Source organism: Bos grunniens, chromosome 27, assembly GCF_055505025.1.
Source record: "Bos grunniens cultivar Pamir isolate PY7600 chromosome 27, Bosgru_T2T1.0, whole genome shotgun sequence".
NCBI lineage: Eukaryota > Metazoa > Chordata > Mammalia > Artiodactyla > Bovidae > Bos > Bos grunniens.
The window spans coordinates 17,587,975-17,611,375 of NC_141191.1; the positions used below are offsets into that span (position 1 = coordinate 17,587,975).

Genomic DNA, 23,401 nt, shown 5'->3' on the forward strand with positions numbered 1-23,401 from the left:
CATACAGTACTGAAACAACCATGTTTAAAAAATTAGTTTTTGTACTTTTGAACAAGAAGTATATGATTTATGTATTTACACTTAATGCAAATCACAACATGAAGCAAAAGAAGTGAAAATGCATCAGCTATTTTAATATGATTTGAGAAGCTTAGCGTAACAAGACTTCTAAAATTGGAAGGTTAATGTTCTATTTAGGAACAGATTCCAATTCCATTCCCACATTCCTTTGTAGCTGGAATGTGCAATAAATAGTTTTGCTCATTCCCCTGGAACCAAAAGAACTTAAATTTAATTCTTTTTGAAAGCTATAACAAAAAGATAAATTCTATAACCACCAATATTATAATTATTATATTTTGCCACATGCTAGTCTTGCACATTGCTTTCCTTTATTTCTTAAGGAGTGTATCCACTTCGTTTATTGGACATGAGGGAATTGAGTGCTGAAAAGTATGATTTGAATTAATTGTTGGTAAAATCACAAGTAGTAAGGTCAGCAGACCTTTAAATTGACAGAATGATTCTCATGTCAAAATATGTTTTTAAATATATACTTAAAATAGCAATTTTGTAATGCAGATAATAATTAAAACAGAGAAATAGGACAACAAAAGAAAGTAAATAAACCAAAGACCAAATATAGAAAGACAAAAATGGTAAAAACATACAACCAAATGTATCTTCAGAAGAGGCACCAACAGGATTTTAGCAAACTGCAAACTGAAAATAGCCATGGGGGATGAATGTTTCTGATAAAATAGAGGTAATATTATTGAATACACAATATATAGCAGCTATCAATGTCACAAAGGGCTAAGTATTCCAGGGTGTTGACAGTGTGAATGGAAAGCTCTCATTTACTAGAGATTACATTTTCTAGTTCTTTTAATTCTGAACATCTGAAGAAGAAGCAGAGATGCAAAGGGAAAAGTTCAGAATGAAGAGACCCAAGGTCACTGGTTAAACCTTTGGTTTCCAGAACTCTGTATTAAGCACCCACCACAGTGGATTCACAAGGGTTTGCGAACATAGTTCACATTTTTGAGGAAAATGATGTGAATCAGACAGACACTGCATCCGCCACTAGCCTGAGGCAGTTCCCAGTTTCAACATCACAGATCCTGTTATCTCCCTTTAGGTGACGTCACATCTTTTGTAAATCTGGGTTTTTGGTGATGGTTATGGTGGAGCGCAAGTGCCCTGGGAAAGTCATCCGGGCCAGTAATTGACAGAAGTGAAATACCATCTAATTCTGAGTCTGAGAAATTTTATAGCGCCCAGTACACACAGGCATCCCAGTAACAAGTAACTGTGGTCATCGGGAATTGGATAAATGATTATTTTTTCAATTGAATATCGCACAATATGAAATGAAGTGAAGTGTTAGTCGCTCAGTTGTGTCCGATGTGCTGCAAGTCCGTGGACTGGGGCTCACCAGGCTCTTCTGTCCATGGGATTCTCCAGGCAAGAGTACTGGAGCGGGTTGCCATTTCCTTCTCCAGGGGATCTTCCCAACCGAGGGATCAAACCCGGGTCTCCTGCATTGCAGGCAGACTCTTTACCTCTGAGCCACCAGGGAAGCTCTAAAATAACCTCGGCTGTTTGGAGATGCCGGGGAAGTCTATGATTTTGTTCAGTTTGCTTCTGAGTTGATAGAATATGAGCACTTACTAACCTGTCTGCACCTAACTGCTTACTAAGCACAACTGTCAGGTATTTCTTTTGGCTTGAGGGTGTGTGAAAAATTACCGAGCTCTCTTGGCCCCGTCAACCAAGAAAGTGTGGGAACCTCTGGGTTAAATAATTTTTGTATTCCACGTAACTCTAAGAACTCGGTAAAATGATTGGAGAATTTTTCTTGATTAACAGTTTAATAAAGAGCTTAATTTGAAAAGTTGAGGCATTGGTGAAAGTGCTGGAATGAAGAAATCTATTATATCCTGTTTCTTCTTACTTATGCATTGGTACTTCCTGCAATTTCTTGAAGATATTCTTTTAGATCTCAAAATGAGGATGCTATCTTATATATTTAGGTCATCCGAAAGAACATTAATGCTGCCCTCACCTTCACACTCCCTCATAACCTGCTCACGCTTCCAGGCAGTGGCAAGACCCTCAGGAGCTGCTTCTACTGCTGGAAAACACTCACAGGAGTAAACCATATACACAATGGAGCATTTGATGTCTTTCTCTCTCTCCTCCCCAGCAAAGATTTTCCTTCAAAAATAGTGGACCAAAAATTCTAAGAGTACAAATACAGCATGTTTTGTATATTTTATACATTATTTAGATACTTTAGTATGAGAAATGTGTCACAGTTCCCTTGGCAGGTTTATTATGTATTGGGCTAAAAACAAAGCTGCTTTGAACGAATCTTTTTTTTTTTGGAAAAACTTTAGTGACTGACAAATGAACATTGAAATAGTAATATCTCTCTTTAATGATTGATAGGTAGATAATGGTGGAGAAGGCAATGGCACCCCACTCCAGTACTCTTGCCTGGAAAATCCCATAGATAGAAGAGCCTGGTAGGCTGCAGTCCATGGGCTCGCTAGAGTCGGACACGACTGAGTGACTTCCCTTTCACTTTTCACTTTCATGCACTGGAGAAGGAAATGGCAACCCACTCCAGTGTTCTTGCCTGGAGAATCCCAGGGACGGGGGAGCCTGGTGGGCTGCCGTCTATGGGGTTGCACAGAGTCAGACACGACTGAAGTGACTTAGCAGCAGCAGCAGCAGGTAGGTAGATAATGGAGACCTGTTTTATTTATTGGATATTTGGGACCTAATTTCTACTTTGTTTTGAGATACAGTGACAACACTTTCTTCAACTTCCTACAGTGTTGAAAAACTATGTGTGTGTGTGTGTGTGTGTGTGTGTGCATGTAGTTCTATGGTGCATGTGCTCAATCACTTCAGTCATATCCAACTCTTCGTGACCCCATGGACTGTAGCCCTTCAGGTTCCTCTGTCCATGGGATTCTCCAGGCAAGAATACTGGAGTGGGTTGCCATGCCCTCCTCCAGGGGATGTTTCTGACTCAGGGACCACACCTTATCTCTTATGCCTTCTGCAATGGCAGGTGGGTTCTTTACCACTAGCACCACCTGGGAAGCTCTTATAGTTCTATATATATTTTCAAAAGTGGTATGTTTTTATAGCAACACTGTAGTATTACTTTGGCACTTTAAACAAAGGGTTCCAGTCACTTCTAATTAATTTTGTATGTGTATGTTTGAATAACATATTTACATGCATATATGGATGTGTAAATTCACTCATATAATCAAAATATCTGCAAATTAACATCCCATATAGAGCCCAGCTCACACCTTTTAATGAGAGGATGCTTTAGAGGGTTATATTCATGCTACTAGAGCAGTAACTTTATTCAAGTACCCTGGAGAACTAAACAAATTTACAAATTTCTATTTGCCTACTTTGTTACTGGGGATTGAATTCTAGGAATAGGAAGGTTAATTATTTAATGCATTGTAATGACTATGATATTAGTATAATTGCATATTATACATCTGTCATAATAAGGTTATAATAAATAGAAAAATCGGACTCCACAACATGAAGGATATTGGGAAATTACGTTCAACTTAAGTCTGCAAGAAGATGCTGCAGAACAATCGGTGAATATAACTTCCTCATGTGCATGTCCCACTGGGGTGATTTTGCAGTTTCACAGTATGACTTAGACAAGCTTGTTCTATTTGCTTTCTTTAGTCTCCTTTGCCTAATAAGATTTGTCCTTTCATTTCCCATGTATAATTCTCACATCTCCAATTGTCCAAATGACTTTACTTGGTTCATTTCCAGGATTACAATTTCTGTTGATTTCTAAGCCTTCCCTGTACTTGTTGACTGTCTCCAATGTCCTCATCTTGCCTGCACACCTATGAGCTGACTGCATCCCCAGGGGCCAGCTGACTTCAAACTCTCAGAGGTCGGTTGCAGCCAGTTTCTGCTAAGGGGCAGCCACAGAATCACCTTCAGAGCGCATGTCTCTACACTTGATCTAGGGATTAGGTATTGGTTCTCACCAGTGGTTGCTAATCCTCCCTCGAGGCATTTTGATAACAAGAGACAGCAAAAAAGCAACTGGCTTGATGCGAGAAAAATATCTTCCACTATGCTTTCTCCTATCATTTTGCCTTTTCATACATTCAGAAAACGAAGATCATGGCATCCGGTCCCACCACTTCATGGGAAATAGATGGGGAAACAGTGGAAACAGTGTCAGACTTTATTTTTCTGGGCTCCAAAATCACTACAGATGGTGAGTGCAGCCATGAAATTAAAAGACGCTTACTCCTTGGAAGGAAAGTTATGACCAACCTAGATAGCATATTCAAAAGCAGAGACATTACTTTGCCAACAAGGCTATGATTTTTCCAGTAGTCATGTATAGATGTGAGAATTGGACTGTGAAGAAAGCTGAGCACCGAAGAATTGATGCTTTTGAACTGTGGTGTTGGAGAAGACTCTTGAGAGTCCCTTGGAGTGCAAGGAGATCCAACCAGTCCATTCTGAAGGAGATCAGCCCTGGGATTTCTTTGGAAGGAATGATGCTAAAGCTGAAACTCCAGTACTTTGGCCACCTCATGCGAAGAGTTGACTCATTGGAAAAGACTCTGATGCTGGGAGGGATTGGGGGCAGGAGGAGAAGGGGACGACAGAGGATGAGATGGCTGGATGGTATCACTGACTCGATGGACGTGAGTCTGAGTGAACTCCGGGAGTTGGTGATGGACAGGGAGGCCTAGCATGCTGCCATTCATGGGGTTGCAAAGAGTCGGACATGACTGAGTGACTGATCTGATCTGATCTGATGCTTTATCCTCTGCTCTGGAGTGATCACTGACGGGTGGGAAGTGGTATTTTCTAAATACAATTGAAAATTAGAAAATTTCAACTTGCTTTCCAGAATTATTCAATACTGACTATAAGAATTTCAGAAGGAGAAGGTGAGAATATAAGTTAAAATAATTATGGGGAAAAATAATATGTATCTAGCAAGTATTACAAAATTTTTTTTACAATTAATCTGTATACAGTCTGGGGTTCTGAGCACCAGTGTTAAGCTATTTGGAGATACTGTTCTCACATCTAAAAATATAATACTTAGGACTCTAAGTGTGTCTATGGATTAATTAAGCTGATTTCCCGTGGGGTTTTGGCACTCTATCTACTCCTGCTGTCAATGTAAAATGTTTATAGAATGGAGAATTTTAAATGTTCTCTCACTTGAGCAACCTGCCTAGGAATTTAGCCTATTTTAAGTGAGAGTTTTCAAATGTATGCATTGTATGATATACTACCTTTTCCTAGGGTTTATAGGAGTTAATGTCATGATATAATTATAGAAAAAAAGGAGTAAAAGACAGCAAAACAGAAAATTCTACTTTTGATAGCTGTAAGATTGAAGTACAAAAACAAAGAAATCAAATAATGACTTTGACTATCTATCTCAGAAACTTAGTATCACATTTAGGATCAGCCAAGTGCTAAACTAATGATTTAGGGCCAAGATGATTTTTAGAGAGTGAGGCTGAAGAGTTTAAAACTAACAGAGACAGCATACCTGTGTTCATTTTGACCTTGGAGGGTTTGTTATTTAAGTCTTCAGTTTTCCTGTAGAAAGAAAATGATGTATTAATTTGTTCACTAGCGTGGGGAGCAAAATATCAAGAAAGTATTTTTCTTTGGTTTTGGTGTACCTGTGAGCTAATATCACATTATCATTAGTTTTATTTAAATGAGAGTTTAATAAAGTGGGCAGAATTTATAATTCTATTCAAGTTAAACTTCAATTATTATTGGTCTTATTATCATAAACATAAACTCGTGTTTTTGTTTAATGTTGATCATTAATGGATGAAAATGGAGTAGGGTTTTCATGGTTAAAAATTAAATTGCTTTCTCAAACATTTATAGTAACAGTTTTTGTTCTCTAAGCCAGAAAGGATCACTGATGGTTAAGTGCCCTCTACCAGAATTTTAAAAAACACTCTGATACTTTGAAATCATTAACTTTACATTATTCAGTTTATTGCATTATTTAATTTTATTTGAGATTATTACTTTACATTATTTCATTTATTATATTCAATTTATTATTGAGTTAATTTATTGCCAGGGAATATTTAATGTATTTAAGCAATGTACTGGTATTTTGAGCAAGTATTCAAAGGTAAGATTCATCTATTTTTACTAAAGTGCAAGAAATAAATGATGACTACTAAACCCAGTTCTGTTTCAGTATCAGATGTGGTGGTTTTCCCCTTTGGAGTGCTTGCTGTATGACAGTTGAGATTAATTTATTGGAAATGGTTGGGAAAATGGTACTTGTTGTAGAAAACAAGTTTCAAAATATTTATAGTATTTCTTGATGTATAACATGACTTAGTTCTTTTCCTGGCATATTCTCTGTGCTCACTTTTAGAGTTTCTTATTTCTCTATACCCTGTAGCCAAAGTAAAAGGATAGGCTCTTCAGGAAGCAAAGCTTCTAAGAGGAAGAGCTCTCTGATAGTTGTTTAACCCTGGTCACTTTGCCTTAGCTCCTGAGTAGGGCCTATTGTCAGTGAACATGAACTTCCCCTATACCACACATTCAGTTTCCATGTGCACTCTAATATCTGATAGGTAAAAAAAAAAAAAAAAAAAAAAGTATACCTCATGGATCAGTAAATAATAATAAAATTAAAATGTCCAATTGGGAAGACTGGACAGCTACATCAAAAGAATCAGACTGGACTACTTTCTCACATCATGAGTAACAATAGATTCAAAATGGATTAAGACGTAAATATACAACTTGAAACCATAAAACTAATGTAAGAAAATAGAGGCAGTACGCTCTTTGACATTGGCCTTAGTAATATTATTTTTGGCTATGTCTCCTCAGGCGAGGCAAACAAAAGCAAAAATAAACAAGCAGGACAACATCAAACTAAAAAGCTTTTGCACAGCAAAAGAAACTGTCAACAAAACGAAAAGACCACCTACTAAATGGAAAAAGATATTTGCAAATAATTTATCGGATAAAGGATTAATATCCAAAATATATGAAGAACTCATACAACTCAGCATCAAAAAATCAAACAACCCATGTAAGAATGGGCAGAGGATTTGAAAAGCCTTTTCCCCCTAGAAGACATACAGATGGCCAACAGGCATGTGAAAAGACACATACCATCACTAATCCTCAAGAAAATGCAAATCAAAACCACAATGAGATATCACCTCACACCCATCCGAATAGCTGTTATCAAAAAGACAACAAATAACAAGTGCTGGCAAGGACGTCAAGGAAAGGGTGTCTTGTGCACTACTGGTGAGAATAGAAATTGTTGCAGCCACTATGGAAAAGAGTATGGAGATTCCTCAGAAAATTAAAATAGAACTACCATTAAGTTCCAGCAATTTCACTCCTGGGTATTTATCCAAAGAAAACAAAAATACTAATTAGTAAAGACATATGCACCCCTGTGTTTGTTGCAGTGTTATTTACAATAGCCAAAATATGGAAGCCACCCAAGCACCCATCCATAGATTAATAAAGAAGATGTGGCTTATATGTGCAATGGAATATCACTCAGCCATAAAAAGAATGAAATCTTGCCATTTGTGATAATATGGGTGGACCTAGAGGATATAATGGAGAAGGAAATGGCAACCCACTCCAGTGTTCTTGCCTGGAGAATCCCAGGGGCGGGGAAGCCTGGTGGGCTGCTGTCTATGGGGTCACACAGAGCTGGACACGACTGAAGTGACTTAGCAGCAGCAGCAGCAGAGGATGTAAGTGAATAAGTCAGGCAGAGAAAGGCAAATAGTGTATGATTTCACTTATATGTGAAATTGAAAAAACAAGATAGGGAATTCCCTGGTGGTCCAGTGGTCCACATTTTCACTGCTGAGGGCACAGGGCTAATCCCTGGTCAGGAAACTAAGATCCCGCCAGCCCAGATGGCAAAGCAAAAAAATTTTTTAAATAAAAAAACAATCAAATGAACAAACATAACAAAACAGAAACAGAGTCACAGATACAGAGAACAAACCGGTGGTTGCCAAAGGGGAGAGGGTGGGTGGAACAGAGAAATAGGTGAGGGACATTAAGAGGCACAGACTTCCAAGCAGCAAAATAAAGGCGTCATGGTATGAAACGTACAGTGTGGGGGACATAGTCGATAATTATGTAATATCTTTGTATGGGGATAGATTCATAACTAGACTTAATGTAGTGATTATTTTGAATTGTATGGAAATAGCGAATCACTATGTTGTGTAACAGAAGCTAACATACTACATTGTAAGTCAGTTATACCTCAACAAATAAACTAACAAACAAACTCATAGGAAAAGAGATCAGATTTGAGGTTGCCACTGGTAGGAGCAGGGGGAATTGGATGAAGGCAGCTAAAAAGTACAAACTTCCACTTATAAGATAAGTAAGTACCAGGTATGTAATGTACATGATAAATATAATTAACACTGCTGCAATTATCTATGAAAGTTGTTGAGAGAAAATCTGAAGAGTTCTCAGCACATTGAAAAATATGTATTTTTTCTATTTCTTTAATTTTGTATCTATATGAGATGATGGATGTTCACTAAACTTAACTGTGGTCATCATTTCATGATGTATGTAAGTCAAATCATTTTGTTATTTACCTTAAACTTATACAGTACTGTATGTCAGTTATATCTCAATAAACTGGAAAAAAGTTTATTTAAACCTTCAAAAAAATTTTTTAATGTGGATACTGGCTAAATAAAATGATACCTTCTCCCCCAGGGTAGAGGGAGAATTCAAGAAATAAACCGGCATGAAAACGATACACTCAAATGATATGAGATGTACATATGAAGCAAGAAGAGAAGGATTTTATCTTTTTTATGCCTACACTGAATTTCTAATATCCTGGTACTTGTACTAAGTCACTTCAATTGTGTCTGACTTGTTGCGACCCCATGGACTATAGCCCATCAGGCTCCTCTGTCCATGGGATTCTCCTGGCAAGAATACTGGAGTGGGTTGCCATTTTCTTCTCCAAGATTCCGGTACTCAATGAATACTACAGCAGGGAATATATAGAATTGATAAAATGAGAGTACTGATGTTCACCCCAATTTATTTTTTAGAGCTTACACTGAAAACAACACAGATGACATCCTCATTAGTAGTGTTTTAGTATCACCCGATTGTGTTTAGTGTTACATTCTTACCCATCCACCCTGAAGGACACTGCAGCTGCCACATCCAGGACCAAGAGAGTCACAACATTACACTGAATTTTACCGTAAAATTTCATGCCAATTGACTTTAAATAGTGATTGCAGGACACTTTATTATGATGAGTTTTAACTCTTGCTTTTCAGCTAGTATAAATAAAGAGGCAGGGTTCTATTTTCTTTTTCCGAATACAAAAATAAACGTGGTACATAGCTAAGGAGCTCTACTCTGTAGCCTTAATACCGCCTGGATTGAGGGGATGCCAGTGAAGTCAGGCAAGAAGGCAGTGGTCAGTGCAGGAGCCTTGAGAAAGCCCCAGATGTATTTATTTTAATGTCTCAGTAGCAAAACTCCTAATATGTTAACCTTAAATGGGCAAAATAAATAGAAAAGAGAAGCCTCAGGGGATGTCTGTGACCAAGGCTGAAGCAACTGCTAAAACAAGAAGGAATAAACAAGCCTCCAGAAAAATGAGGACTGGAAAGACATTTCCCCAGTTCTATTTATCACTCCTTTTCAAAACACTTGATGTTTAAAACTGTTTGAAGTTTTTCAAGTGGGAGGGGACATAGGTAAACCTGTGGCTGATTAATGTTGATGTTTGGTGGAAACCAACACTACTGCAAAGCAGTTACTCTTCAAATAAATAAATAAGTAAATAATGTTTTAAATTTTAAAACTGAATCACAAAGACAGTGTTTGAACTGGGATAGTAATAATTGCTACAGAAAACATGAAACTGAAGGAAGGTTAGTTCTCAAAACATGAAACCTGCTACTATAATAATGTTTTGATACCAAGTTTAAGGAACTAATTATCAGCATTTGTTGTTTGAATTCAAATGCTGATATTTACAAAGTATCTGACACTCAAAAAAGTAGAATAGGGTTATTGGGAACAAAGAAAGGCATCACAAATCCTTGAGCTTGTCATCTTTAAAGTGATGTATCCTGTTACTTATAAATGTAATTTGTGAGTGTTTTTTTTTTTTTTTAAACTTCGCATTGTTTTAGATGTCAAAACGTGAAATGACTAACTTCCTAATCAGGAAAGACATTTTCCAAGTTGTTAAAAGAAGAGTCACAGTGATTGAGCTCTGCAGAAGAACCCGAAACCCAAGGCTTTTTTGGTGACTAATAAAAATGCGTGATTTGATTTCCATTATTTGTGCTAAAGCCATTAACAAGTCTACAGCTGAGAACTCTCTTTAGACAGTTAGAACTAAGGCGAATCTAATCTCTTTTGTTCTGTTTTGAAAAAGTGCCTTTGATGGTACTTACATAACAAGCACAGATTATTCTGGAAAGCATCAAATTCCTGGAGTGTTTACTTGCTACCAGGAGAGACAGTATTTCAAGTATTCTCTTAAATTGGAATTATACTAGGGCCGAGACTATGAAAACTGACCACAAAATGCAGGCTACCTTGAACCTCAGCAGATAATCCACAGGGCAAAGAACTATCTGTGCATTCGAGTGTCAGAAGGATATTCAACAGGTGGTGTGGAGCTATATTTCCTTAAGGTCAGTTTTTGCTGAAGTTTTTATGTAAAAGGCAACATAGAGGCTTCCTTGGTGGCTCAGATGATAAAGAATCTGCCTGCAACGTGGGAGACCTGAGTTCAGTCCCTGGATTGGGAAGATCCCCTGGAGAAGGAACCCACTCCAGTATTCTTGCCTGGGAAATCCCCTGGACAGAGGAGCCTGGCAGGCTACAGTCCACGGGGTCACAAAAGAGTCCAACACGACTTAGCACTAAACAACAGCAACAACAACAATTTGTATATAGCAGTGGGTTTGTTTTTCTCAGAGGTCAGAGGGCAATGACATGATTTTGTGGCTATGGTCTCTTAATTTCCCTTGAATTACCTTCAATTATCAGATCTCTCTCTTTTTTTTAATGGATCAGAGTAGCCTTTATTTCCAACATGACAGCAGATTGGGTCATTTAAGTTTTGAATGAGGATCTTAAGATGTTTGATTGCTCATTCATGGGCACCAACATGACTTTGTGTCCATAATCTTATAGTTCTGCCTGAATTCTTTTGATTATTGGGCATTCCATTCTGAAGAGGAGCAGGGTCAATGCCTGTCCTCAATTTTGCTCAAGAATTCTGTGTTAGTTATGTTATTTTTGTAGACTTGAATTTAAGCACCAAGGCCAGCTGTACAACTATAGGACTACATTTTAGCTCAGTTAATATGAGGATTTTAAGACTGGAGCCTGAAAGATTTTCCATGGAATAATTTTAATCCAGTAAATTGCTAGGTCATTTTAAAATTATTCTATTCAGAGTTCAAAAATAATTCAGAAGACAGGACACACAGAGCGGTGGGAAACATTGAGGAATGTTAGATTTTTTTTTTTAAGAGATAAACACAAGAATAAAAATATGGTGCATATTAATTTTATGCACCAGAGTTTAGCCTGAATTTACTTTGAAATGGGGTCATATATACCATTCTTTCTGCATAAACTACCCTGAGTGGTCAATGCATTTCTCTCTCTCTGTGGTAGGACTAGCAGTATTCATAAATGCCAAATGATTTCACTTTTCAATTATAGCCAAATGACATAATTTAAGTTGTTGACATTTGTCCTTTCTACTGTATTAATAGGCTGCTTTGAAATGTTCACGGAAAATACCCCAAGTTGTTTATTATGTTCTTTACAATCCCTGAGCTTAGATAAATGAGAATCCATGTCAAACCCTTTTCTGAATGGCTTCTCTGAGCTGACAGCCAGTCTATGATGCCAGCTCGGGGGCTCCTTTGCCTCTGAGTGGGTGGCACAGATCATCTCAGTCAATAATGAGGGCACAGTTGTCCCTGCTCAGCCCCCATATAAGAACTTAAATCCCTCTGGACATTCCTGAATGAATGCTGCCTAAAGATGGGTCCTTAGTATGCAGGTCAAATTACCCATAGCATTCACACATGAATGCTGGGGTCAAAACACATTTAGCGTCATTTCATAGGAATAAGACAAAATCATTACTGTGAATAGTGTTGAACAAAAGGACATGAGATCATTGATTATTTTCATAAAAGTACAGTGTTCTTTTTCATTATACCTGGAAAAATTTCCTGAAGACTATAGAAACACATGTTATAGGTGAACTGAATAGTGTTGGTTCAAGAATAGGTTTTTCTTTTAATTTAAATGTATTTATTTTAATTGGAGGCTAATTACTTTATAATATTGTATTGGTTTTGCCACACATCAACATGAATCCACCACGGGTATACACATGTTCTTGAAGTCAAGTGGACCTGTATTCAAACCCAGTTTTGCCCATATATTTTTCAAGGAAACTAGCAATTTTATTTCTGAGACTTTACAATGCAAGCTAGTCCAAATATGTACAGATTTTCCTTAAAAAGTATACTAGTTCAAGGTCAATCCTGGTAGATAATTTTCTTTCTGATGCTATTCCAAAGTTCCAAAGTCTGTAATTTACTCTTATTTAATGATAAAAGAATATTGGTTTCTTTTTGCACTAAATGATCACGTGATTTAATATTGTTCTAGTATCATACTTTCATGATATCTTTTACTTTTATAGTACTTAAGAATGATTATAGAATACATCTAAGTACTTACAAATGCATTTTTTTCTAAGTCAAAGCTATTGATCAACTTGATAGTATAGTACTAGGAAATTTCTGTTGGTTTCTATTCTATAAATCAAAAGCCAAATATATTCCTACTGAAAATAAACCAGAACCTTAATGTGGACCTGGTAAGTCAGACACATCATCAAAGAGACATGTAAAGAATTAGACTATAGAAACACATGTTATAGGTGAACTGAACAGTGTTGGAACGATAGGTCTTGAAGTCAAGTGGACCTGGATTCAAACACAGTTGTGCCCATTTGCAGCCATCTAAATAATTTATTCGCTCAGTGGTGTCCAACTCTTGTCACCCCAAGGACTATAGCCCACCAGACTTCTTTGTCCATGGAACTCTCCAGGCAAGAATACTGGTGTGGGTTGCTATTTCCTTCTCCAGGGGATCTTCCCAATTCAGGAATTGAACCTGGGTCAGTCTCCTGGATTTCAGGCAGATTCTTTACTGTCTGAGCCGTCAGGGAAGCCCTTAAAAACGATTTATAGCAACATTACTGTCATCTTCAGCAGCAGCAACAGCAGCAGGATGAAACACCCCCCCAACTGTTGTGAACCATCCCCAGATTGGTTAACTGGCATCATTCCCATTCACCAATATTTTGAGACAGACCTTTACCTTTGATTGAATGTAATCAACACTTTCCTGAAAATACACAGACTTTATTTTATTGCTTTAGATTGAACTAAGCCACCACAGTCTATAAAGTTAATTTGTGTGTATTTTCCCATTACTCAATTACTCCATGCTCAACTTAGTGACATATTGGAATTGAAAAGGAATTCTGCTTTCCAGGCAGCTTTTCTTTCTTCCTTAAACAGAGCCTTCTTTTAGCTGAGATTCTCCCCATGCCCTCTGCCCACTGCAGCAAATAAGAGGAGACAGATCCAAAGAAATAGTTGAATCAAACACTAGCCTCTTGTCCCAGTGAAGTTCTTACTACTGAACCTAAGGGGAAGGGACACTTTAAAGCTTGTGACAATTAGCTTTAAAAAAAGACTTTCCATTACCTTTGACAGCTTATAACCTAAGGTGATGGTTGGAGGAAAGAGATGTCTATTAAATGTCACATAAAGAACTGTGTGGCAAATTGCAGAGTGATAACATCCTGATGACAGCCATCCTTGTTTATTTCACTAAATGAATGTGTCTCCCCTGCCATCCACCACTGCAGAGAGTACCATAAATTTCTACTTTGAGAAGAAAATCTATGATCTTTTAAAAGATACGCTTCTTTCTTTCTGATTTGAAAGAAATAAAACTGTCTCTATTTGCAGATGACTTGATATCACATACGTAAACCCTAAAGATTCTATCAAAAAAACTTAGAACTAATAAATTAACTTAGTGAAGACGCAGGATACAAAATCAATGTGCAGAAATCAGTTGTGTTTCTATCCACGAATCACTAATATTACTAATCACAAAATATCAGAAAGAAAGATTAAGAAAATAATCTTGCTTACAATTGTGTAAAAAATAACAAACTACTTGGAATCAATGAAACCAAGGAAATGAAACACTTGTATACTAAAAACTGTAAGACATCAGTGGAAGAAATGGAAGAAGCTATAAATAATGAAGCTATAATTTCATGCTCAAGGGTTGGAAGAATATTGATAAAATGTCTGTACTACCCAAAACAATCTATAGGTTCAAAGCAGTCCCTACCAAAATTTCAATGGCATTTTTCACAAATAGAAAATACAATTCTAAAATTTGTGTGGAATCACAGAAGATCATGAATAGCCAAGGTGATCTTGAGAAAGAAGGACAAAACTGGAGACATCACACTTCCTCATTTCAAACTCTATTACAAAGCTATAAAATAAAAAATATGGTATTGGCCTTAAAAACAGACACACAGACCAATGGAACATAATAGAGAGCCCAGAAATAAACCCATGCAAATATGCTCAGTTTATTTATGACAGAAGAGCCAAGAATATATGGTGGGAAAAGGATAGTCCCTTCAATGGTGCTGGGAAAACTGGACAGCCACATGCAAAAGAATAAAACTGCAAGCCTATCTTACCCTATACACAAAAATCAACTCAAAATCCATAAAAGATCTGAATATAAGGTCTAAAACCATAAAGGTCCCAGAAGAAAATACAAGGCATAAGCTTGACTTAGGTCTTCACAATATTTTGTTTTGTACTTGACAACAAAAGTAAAGCAGCAAACGCAAATACACAAGTAAGAGTATATAGCAAACTAAAAGCTTCTGCACAGCAAAGGAAATTATCACAGAAGGACAAAACAGCCTACAGAATGGGAGAAAGTACCTCCTAGTCATATATCTGATAAAGAGCTAATATATAAAGAACTCCTATAAATCAACTGCAAAAAGCCAAAACTCAAAAAAGACCAATTTGATTAAAAAATGGACAGAGGAACTGAAGAGACATTTTTCAAGTAAGGACATACAATGGCCAACAGGTACCTGAGAAAGTGTTAACATTACTAATCATCACGGAAATGCAAATCAGAACTACAATGAGATTTTACTTCACACCTGTTAGAACAGCTGCTATCAGAAAGGCAAGAGATAACAAGTGCTGGTGAAATGTGGGGATAAGGAAACCCTTGTGCGCTGTTGGTGGGAATAAACTGGTGCCGGTACTACAGGGGAAAATACAGAGGTCCCTCAAAAAGTTAAAAACAGAACTACCATATGATCCCGGAATCCCACTTGAGGGAATATATCCAAAGGAAATGAAGATAGAGTATTGAAGGGCTGCCTACACTCCCGCGTTCACTGCAGCATTATTCACAGTAGTCAAGACATGGAAGCAACTTGTATGTGTGCCAACTGATGAATGAATAAAGATGTGGTGTATTTACACAATCAAACATTATTCAAGTGTGAGAAAGAAGGGAGTATTGTCATTTGTGACAACATGGATGGACCTTGAGGGCATTATGCTAAGCAAAAGAAGTAAGACAGATACTGCACGTTATCACTTATATGTGGAATCTAAAACAGAAGAAAAAACAAAACCATCAAACTCATTGAAACAGAGAGTAAGAAAGTGGTTGCCAGGGGCTGGGGGTGGGGCAGGGAGATAGGGAGAGGTTGGTAAAACTGTACAAACTTTGAGCTGTCAGAGGAATAAGGTCTGAGGCTGTAATGTATGACGTGGTGACCGTGGTTGATAACACTGTATTGCAGAATTGAAATGTGCTGAAAGTAGAGGGCTTCCCTCATGGCTCCATGGTAAAGAACCTGCCTGCCAATGCAGGAGGTCCCTGGGTTGGGAAGGTGCCCTGGAAAAGGAAATGGGAACCCACTCCAGTATCCTTGCCTGGGAAATCCCATGGACAGAGGAGTCTGGCGGACTATAGTCCATGGGGTTGCAAAAGAGTCAGACAGACTTCATGCCTGAACAACGACAACCGAGAGAGTAGAATTTAAATATTCTCAACAAAGAAAAGATTAATATATGAAATGATGGATGTGTTAACAAATGGAGAGAATCATTTCACAGTGTACACGTGTCATCTCTATGTACACTTGCAACATCTTACAATTGTGTATGTCATTTATAGCTTCCATAAAGTTGAAATTTAAAAATGTTAATTACAGTTATGTTCAATGTAAAAAAACAAAAGAACCATATTTTTAAAAAATTTGAACTTTGAAATATTTCCTCCATTTTCAAAATTAAAAAAACATTATTTATCAAAGTATAATTGATTTACAATATTGTGCTAATTTCTGCTGTACAGCAATATGACTGAGTTATATACATATATACATTCTTTTTAATATTGTTTTCTATTATGGTTTATCCTGGAATATTAAATATAATTCCCTCTGCTATCCAGTAGGATCTTATTGTTTATTCATAAATTTCCTATTTTTATTAGTAAACCTTTCATTTTAATTTTTATACACTGATATCACAAGTCAGCTGATATAAAAGGAAATTAAATAGTTTAGTTTTATATATATCATATTTAGACTTTAAGGGGAAGCAAACATTAAATGCTGTGGTAGTAGTAAAGAAGTATAATTTTATGTGTGTTTTACTTTTTAAATTTCAACTTCTGAAAAGGACCTGGGATCAGTCATTTCAATTTTTGATTTTAGGCTTTTGGGGATTCAGAGAAATGACTGCTCCAAGATCAAATAGTAACAAGTTGACACTCAAAACTGACTTAGCTCTCCTGACAGTGAAGAAAAGGCATCTCCTTTTAAGACATCTTCAAATGTAATTGAAATCAAGCTGCTTCCCCTCAACACATTACAATTAATTATAATACAGTACATTAGGCATAGTGCCTGAGTGCTGAATCCTACCTACATGGCAGGGGCTACAAGAGAGAGATATATGTACCTCCTACATATGAGGAGGTGTGGTAGATTCTATAGGTAAAACACAGACCTGGTTGATGAATAAGTAAGGACTGTTAACCGAAGACCATAGATTTATTCTTCTAGAACTAACATGGAAATAATGGTTGTTTATGACAAGGATTTCTTTTGCCCAACTACTGCACAAGCCTAAATAGACAGCTTTATTTAGGCATAAACCTAGATCAATAACTATTGGTTTTTCTTTTTTAAGAAAACCTCAGAATTTTAAGTTAATATTTATTTGGACGTATTTCCATGGCAATGTTATTTTATGAAATAACTACCTTTAAATAATCTGCTTACTGTTAATTGACTATTAAAGAGTCACATTTTTTTCTTTTGATTGAACACACCTGCTTCCTGAACACCTGAAATAATGTTTGCATAACTTAGCAAGGGCAAAAAGCCTGCTGTATACCGCCAGCAGTAGTACAAACCTGTGTTTGTGTGTGTCTCAGATATGACATGGTGAAACTCTATTTGCTACCCTATGTGGGATTTGAATTTGGGGGTGCTGGTGGTGGTAAGAACTTTGCTCTAATTGGGTCACTTAACATTTAAATAATATTTCTCTTGCAAAGTTTATTTAGAATGAAAATGTATCTCAAATCAGTTCACAAACATCCTAAGATAATTGGACTAATTTGTGAAAATCCAAGGAAGAAAATAAGAGGCCATTGAAGGAAAATACTGCCTCTGAAGAAATTCTGAATTTATTGAAAGTTGAAACTTGGTATTTTTGCTGAAGAGTGGGTAGTTTATGACACTCTTCATTGGAGCCAAAGAAAATAGATAATAAAGACAGATATCTTCTATTTTCATTGTTAAAATTATTGACTTCTTATATCCAAATGTAATATTCAGAGTGCAAAAGCAGTTAACTAGATCTTTAGTAAGAAATCTGGCAAAATGCTTCATGACATCTCTATGTATTAATGTGAAAGTGTTAGATGGAATTACAGATGAATGAAAAATCATTTTCAGGAGCACCCTTCCCTGGCTGTGTGTTTTCAACATTTTTATTTTTTGGGAAAATAACTAGCATACTTAGCAGTTCCACAGAAGGCATATACCCAAGAGAGGACTAGGTAACAAGTAGAAAGATTATCTTAACAGGCTGAGTTAAACTTTAACAGGGATAAATAAAAAGTCTTGCAACTCAGCTATACCAAATTATTTCATGATAAGGTTGAAGAGATTGATTTCTCAAAACTTTATCGGAAATACGTCTGCAAACTTTAGTGAGCTACGAGCTCAGTGTGACACAGGGGTTTAAAAATGTGATTGTATCAATATAAAAATAAGCAGTGGTTATAGAAATCAAGGAAGATTATGATCTCACTTTTACACTCACGTTGGCACCTCATGGCCTCAATTAAAAAAAAAAAAATGTTGTTCTTTTGGTTTTGTCCATGAGCCAGCCTGCTGCAGATGTGAGTATCTCCCCAGATTTTAGAGGCTAGCCCTGAATGCTGAAGGGAAGTGGAGAGGCCTCTGAGTGATTCGGTGGAAAGTGCTGTCATGTGAGTGTTAGCAGCCATAAGAAAATTATTGACAGTACCCTTATTTTTTTGTTTGTTTGTTTTTTCATCTCAGGGAAATCATCTCAGTGATGATTTTAGGATTAATACTCTTAAATTATTCACACTTAGGCTTTGCACTGACAGGGAGAAGAATAACAGTTGTAACACAAAGTTTCAGTATCCCTTAGGATGCACCAACCAGTCCATTCTGAAGGAGATCAGCCCTGGGTGTTCTTTGGAAGGAATGATGCTAAAGCTGAAACTCCAGTACTTTGGCCACCTCATGCAAAGAGCTGACTCACTGGAAAAGACTCTAATGCTGGGAGGGATTGGGGGCAGGAGGAGAAGGGGACGACAGAGGATGAGATGGCTGGATGGCATCACTGACTCAATGGACGTGAGTCTGGGTGAACTCCAGGAGTTGGTGATGGACAGGGAGGCCTGGTGTGCTGCGATTCATGGGGTCGCAGAGAGTCGGACACGACTGAGCGACTGAACTGAACTGAACTAGGATGCACCTGAATTTAAGAAACATGATATCCAAATGTTCCCCGGTGGTCAGACTGTAAAGAATCCTCCTGCAGTGTAGGAGACCTGGGTTTGATCCCTGGGTTGGGAAGATGCCCTGGAGAAAGGGAATGGCAACCCACTGCTCTATTATGTCCAAATGCAACTATTTCTCAATGCTGGGTTTTAAATGATTTGGTTTATAACTCTCATCAGAAAGGATATAAATAACTCTATCCTAGAACTAAGGGCTTTAATAATTCTGCATTATACAACAAAACTGGAGTTGCTATCTGTTACTCTTTTGCTCAACAAGATGCCAACTCAAATGACCTCACTTGTAGGTCTTAACCAAGTCACATGTTCCCAGCATTCTTCACTTTTTAATACCTAATATAGTCCTTTATACCCTGCCACTATTTAAAGCTAAAACTTTCACTCAATCCACCAAAAATAGGCAAAGAAAACAGCATACAAATTTATACTTAAATTAAACATTGGGGAACAGTGAAAATTATTTGAACAAAGATTGTGCTGTTTCATGACACCTTAGACACACTCACTACTAGAAATGATTGGAATATTCCTTAAGATGATTGTTGGACATATTTTAACATATACAGTTAAAGTCTTATTTGATCTGCTCCTTGTTAGTCTTCCCTCCTCCCTTTTATCTATGGGGAGAAGTTCTCTACTTTCTTCCTTTTGAGTTTTGGCTGCTCTTTGAAAAGCAGCAAAGACTTCATCTTGACTTCCCAACGGCCTGAGGATTCAGGGCAGGTTGGGTTCCCCTCCAGGGTAAGCTGTGGTATGGGGTCATGATCTTAAAAACCCACCCTGGGCTTTTTGTGCCCATCATATGGACTCTGCTGTGAACTCCATCAGGTTCACAGATAGCGACTGTGTCCGCAGTGAACATCCCATGACAAAAACCTGACACTCCCTGACTTCAGCATTATTTCTTCTCTATAATGGAGAGCAGAAGCATTCCTTCATTTCTCCTGCAACATTGGAGACCTAGAAACTGTGTTATGATCACATGCTGCCATAATTATTCTAGCAAATGTAGTTGAGGAGAGCCATCACACTTGTTTTCTAATGTGAACTCATTCAGTTGGGATGTTGCCTGTCTGCCCTTCCTATGTCAGGGTGAGAAATGGAGCCCATCATATTATAATTCACATCAGGTTGTACACCTCAAACTTACAAAATGCTGTATGTCAATTATAACTCAATTTAAAAAAGAGAGAAAATATAGCTCATATTCCCTCAAGTCAGGAGGGAGCCAAAGATAATGAGTGGATCAGAAAGTTAGCAACTTTCCCCTTTGTGGGAGGAGCAACTTCAGAAATATATTAATACGTATACTGTCATCAGCAGCTAGGAAGTGGCAGAGTCAGGATTCAACAACATGTTTTAGGGAACTTTCAGGTATATGTTCTTTAACATTCCCTCAAGGTCTTCCTTGTGTGAAAGTGAGTGTCAGTATTTAGTCTATATGTGCTTGGGCAAATCTCTGCACTTCTTGCTGCCTGAGTGTTTTAACTTATAAAATGAAAGGCTTGTTTTATAATGCAAAAGCACATAAGGTCCTTCTGTGGTCTGAAATTTTCCTAAATCCAGAAAGTGTAGAGTTAGTTAATTTATATGTATTAAATGGTACAATCCAGTATCCTTACTAACATGATTGTATATGATATAAAGCAGAATCTTCTTGGAAGTCAGTATTTTAATGACTTATTTACACATTAAAGTTCAGAAAAAAAGATTTTGAAAGATCTGTATTTCTAGTAGCATCAGTATGTGACAGATACATATTAGTACGAGTCTGAGCCATCGTCCGTGGCTGCTTTCCTCTAGCTGCCCCGTTTACGTAAGTCCAGGAATGAGGTCTATAGCACTCTTTCTATATGGCATGTCTTCCCATATTACCTCAAGTGCCTTTCAGTGGAGATGATCAATTTTGAGATTTCATGTGGCCTAAAACAATATCCATTTTATAAATGTACATCCAAAACAATTTGTATAAAAATAAAGTTCAGTCAATAAATTATCATCACCTTTTTAAAGCTTTTTCCATTACGGGTGGTGTGATGGTGTCAGGGACATTGGGAGTGACAAGGATCATTGATTTTGGGGGTTTTCTATTAGAGTTTGCATTTGCAGTGGAAAAAACAGATAAGTCAAGAATGTGGTTTCAAATTCTGAATGTTACATTATTTTGCATATCTCGTATTTCCAAGAGTAAAATCTGTTGACCTTTGAGGAAACAAAAGGCTGAGAGATCTCAGCACATTGTGTTCCAAACTAGTATTTTTATTACATTTTCTTAGTGGCTGAGTCAGTCATGCCAGCGCTTGCTAAATTATAATAGCATGTGAAGTACAGTGTTATTTCACATGATTTTTCATGTGGATGATTGCTATTATATGCTTTGGTTACTGTGGAAGTTTGACATCAGGCTCACAAACAAATTACCAAAGTCTTATGACCCACAGAAATTTCAATCAGCCTGTTTCTCTTTTCAGAAGCTTTGGAATTAGACTGTTTACTTAGCACAAATTATGATTTTAGGATATTTGGTTATTTACATGGCAACTATATGATACACGTGTTATTGAGTTAAAGTTGACTGAGAAAGAAAATTGACTTAAGGAGAAGGATGAATTAGCAAATGTTTGTGAAGAAACAATTTATTTCCTTCAAAAACATAGATTAACTCTAGGTCCAGGAAATAATGCCAAAAAATGGGTTCTTTATTTTAATAAACACATAAGAATGACTTGTGCATGTGACATCAATTTACATGTAGTACATGTTTCAAAAAAGGCTTGTTTTATGTTGAGTAGGTATTTATGCTAGCATTTTAAGAACCTAGCTTTTAATATCATCAAAAGTAAATGGCAGCCTAGACCCTCATCCAATTATCCTCATTTGTAAATTGATACATCTAAGTTACATTTCAAATATACTTTGTTTCCTACTTCATGCTGGGTTCATGATTATTCCCCTCTCCCAAACCTCACCCCATTTTTTAGCATTCCCTAACTCAGAGAATGTCTCCATTCATTCATTATTCAATGCATTAATTCATTAATCAAAAAATTTGAAAGCAGGCATTGTATAAGCAGAACTTGGGGGAACCTTGACCATTCCCTGTCTCCCAACTATATGTGTTTGAAGTCAAAGAGGAGACATTTAGCCCTGGAAAGGACAGTATGCCTCTATCACAGCCACACAGGAAGAGATTTGGGTATGAGAGGATAAGCATTTTTAGCTCTCTGAACTTTCTGTGGGCCAAATACAGGTAAAGTATCATTTAACATCCAGCATCAGGAGATGGGAGTACATGAAGGATAACGGTGACGCACGGATGAATATTATTGCTTCATGTACCTGTGTCAGCAATGAACCCTAAATGGGTGATCTTCGTGGTATATAGGTAGGGGGCAGCAAGGCAGATAATATCAGCTCTTTATATCTACTTTCCTGCTCCTTATCACAGCCAAAATTAGATCAACACAAAGCAAACCAGTAGTCCCTCAACTGACTTGCTAGTTACCTATTTTATACACAGTAGTGTATATATATACACATGACATCCCTGGTGGATCAGGTGGTAAGAATCTGCTTGCCATCCAGAGACCTGGGGTCAATCCCTGGGTCGGGAAGACCCCCTGGAGGAGTGAATATATGTCAACGTCAATCCCCTAATTCATCCCACCCATCCTTTCCCCTCTTGGTGTCCATACATTTGTCCTCTACTTCTTTGTCTCTCTTTCTGCTTTGCAAATAGGTTCATCTGTCCCATTTTTCTAGATTCCACGTATAAAAGTGACTTTATATAACATCTGATTTTCTCTGACTTCAGTCTGTATGACACCCTCTAGGTACATCCACATCTCTGCAGATTTTGATGTTGAAGGTTTCACTGCTTGCCCCACCAGCCCAGGGGTGGCAGCTCTCAGAGGCACTTGTCACATCTCTCCACATCTTTGCATCGCTCTACATGACAGTCAGAGGATGCTCATCTTCCCAATCACCTTGCTCATCTTCATCCACCTTTAAGGTGCCCATGTGTGTGCATGCTAAATCGCTTCAGTCTTATCCGACTCTTTGCGACCCCATG

General features: G+C 37.3%; 1 protein-coding gene across 47 annotated transcripts in view; it reads right to left on the reverse strand.

Annotated features, from left to right (window-relative positions):
• The window catches only part of SORBS2 (sorbin and SH3 domain containing 2), a 217,479-nt gene that overhangs the window by 99,931 nt on the left and 94,147 nt on the right, over positions 1-23,401 (reverse strand). For 29 of the 47 annotated variants that reach the window (XM_086380099.1, XM_086380113.1, XM_086380111.1 and 26 more), the window contains one exon: positions 5,597-5,646. The exons of 9 other annotated variants lie outside the window; for them this stretch is intronic. In XM_086380099.1, coding sequence (XP_086236225.1) covers positions 5,597-5,606 — 10 coding nt within the window. In that variant the 5' untranslated portion in view covers positions 5,607-5,646. Of the gene's footprint in view, positions 1-5,596; positions 5,647-23,401 lie in introns of those variants that run through there. 9 more of the 47 variants (XM_086380095.1, XM_086380082.1, XM_086380096.1 and 6 more) reach the window with 3 other exon arrangements.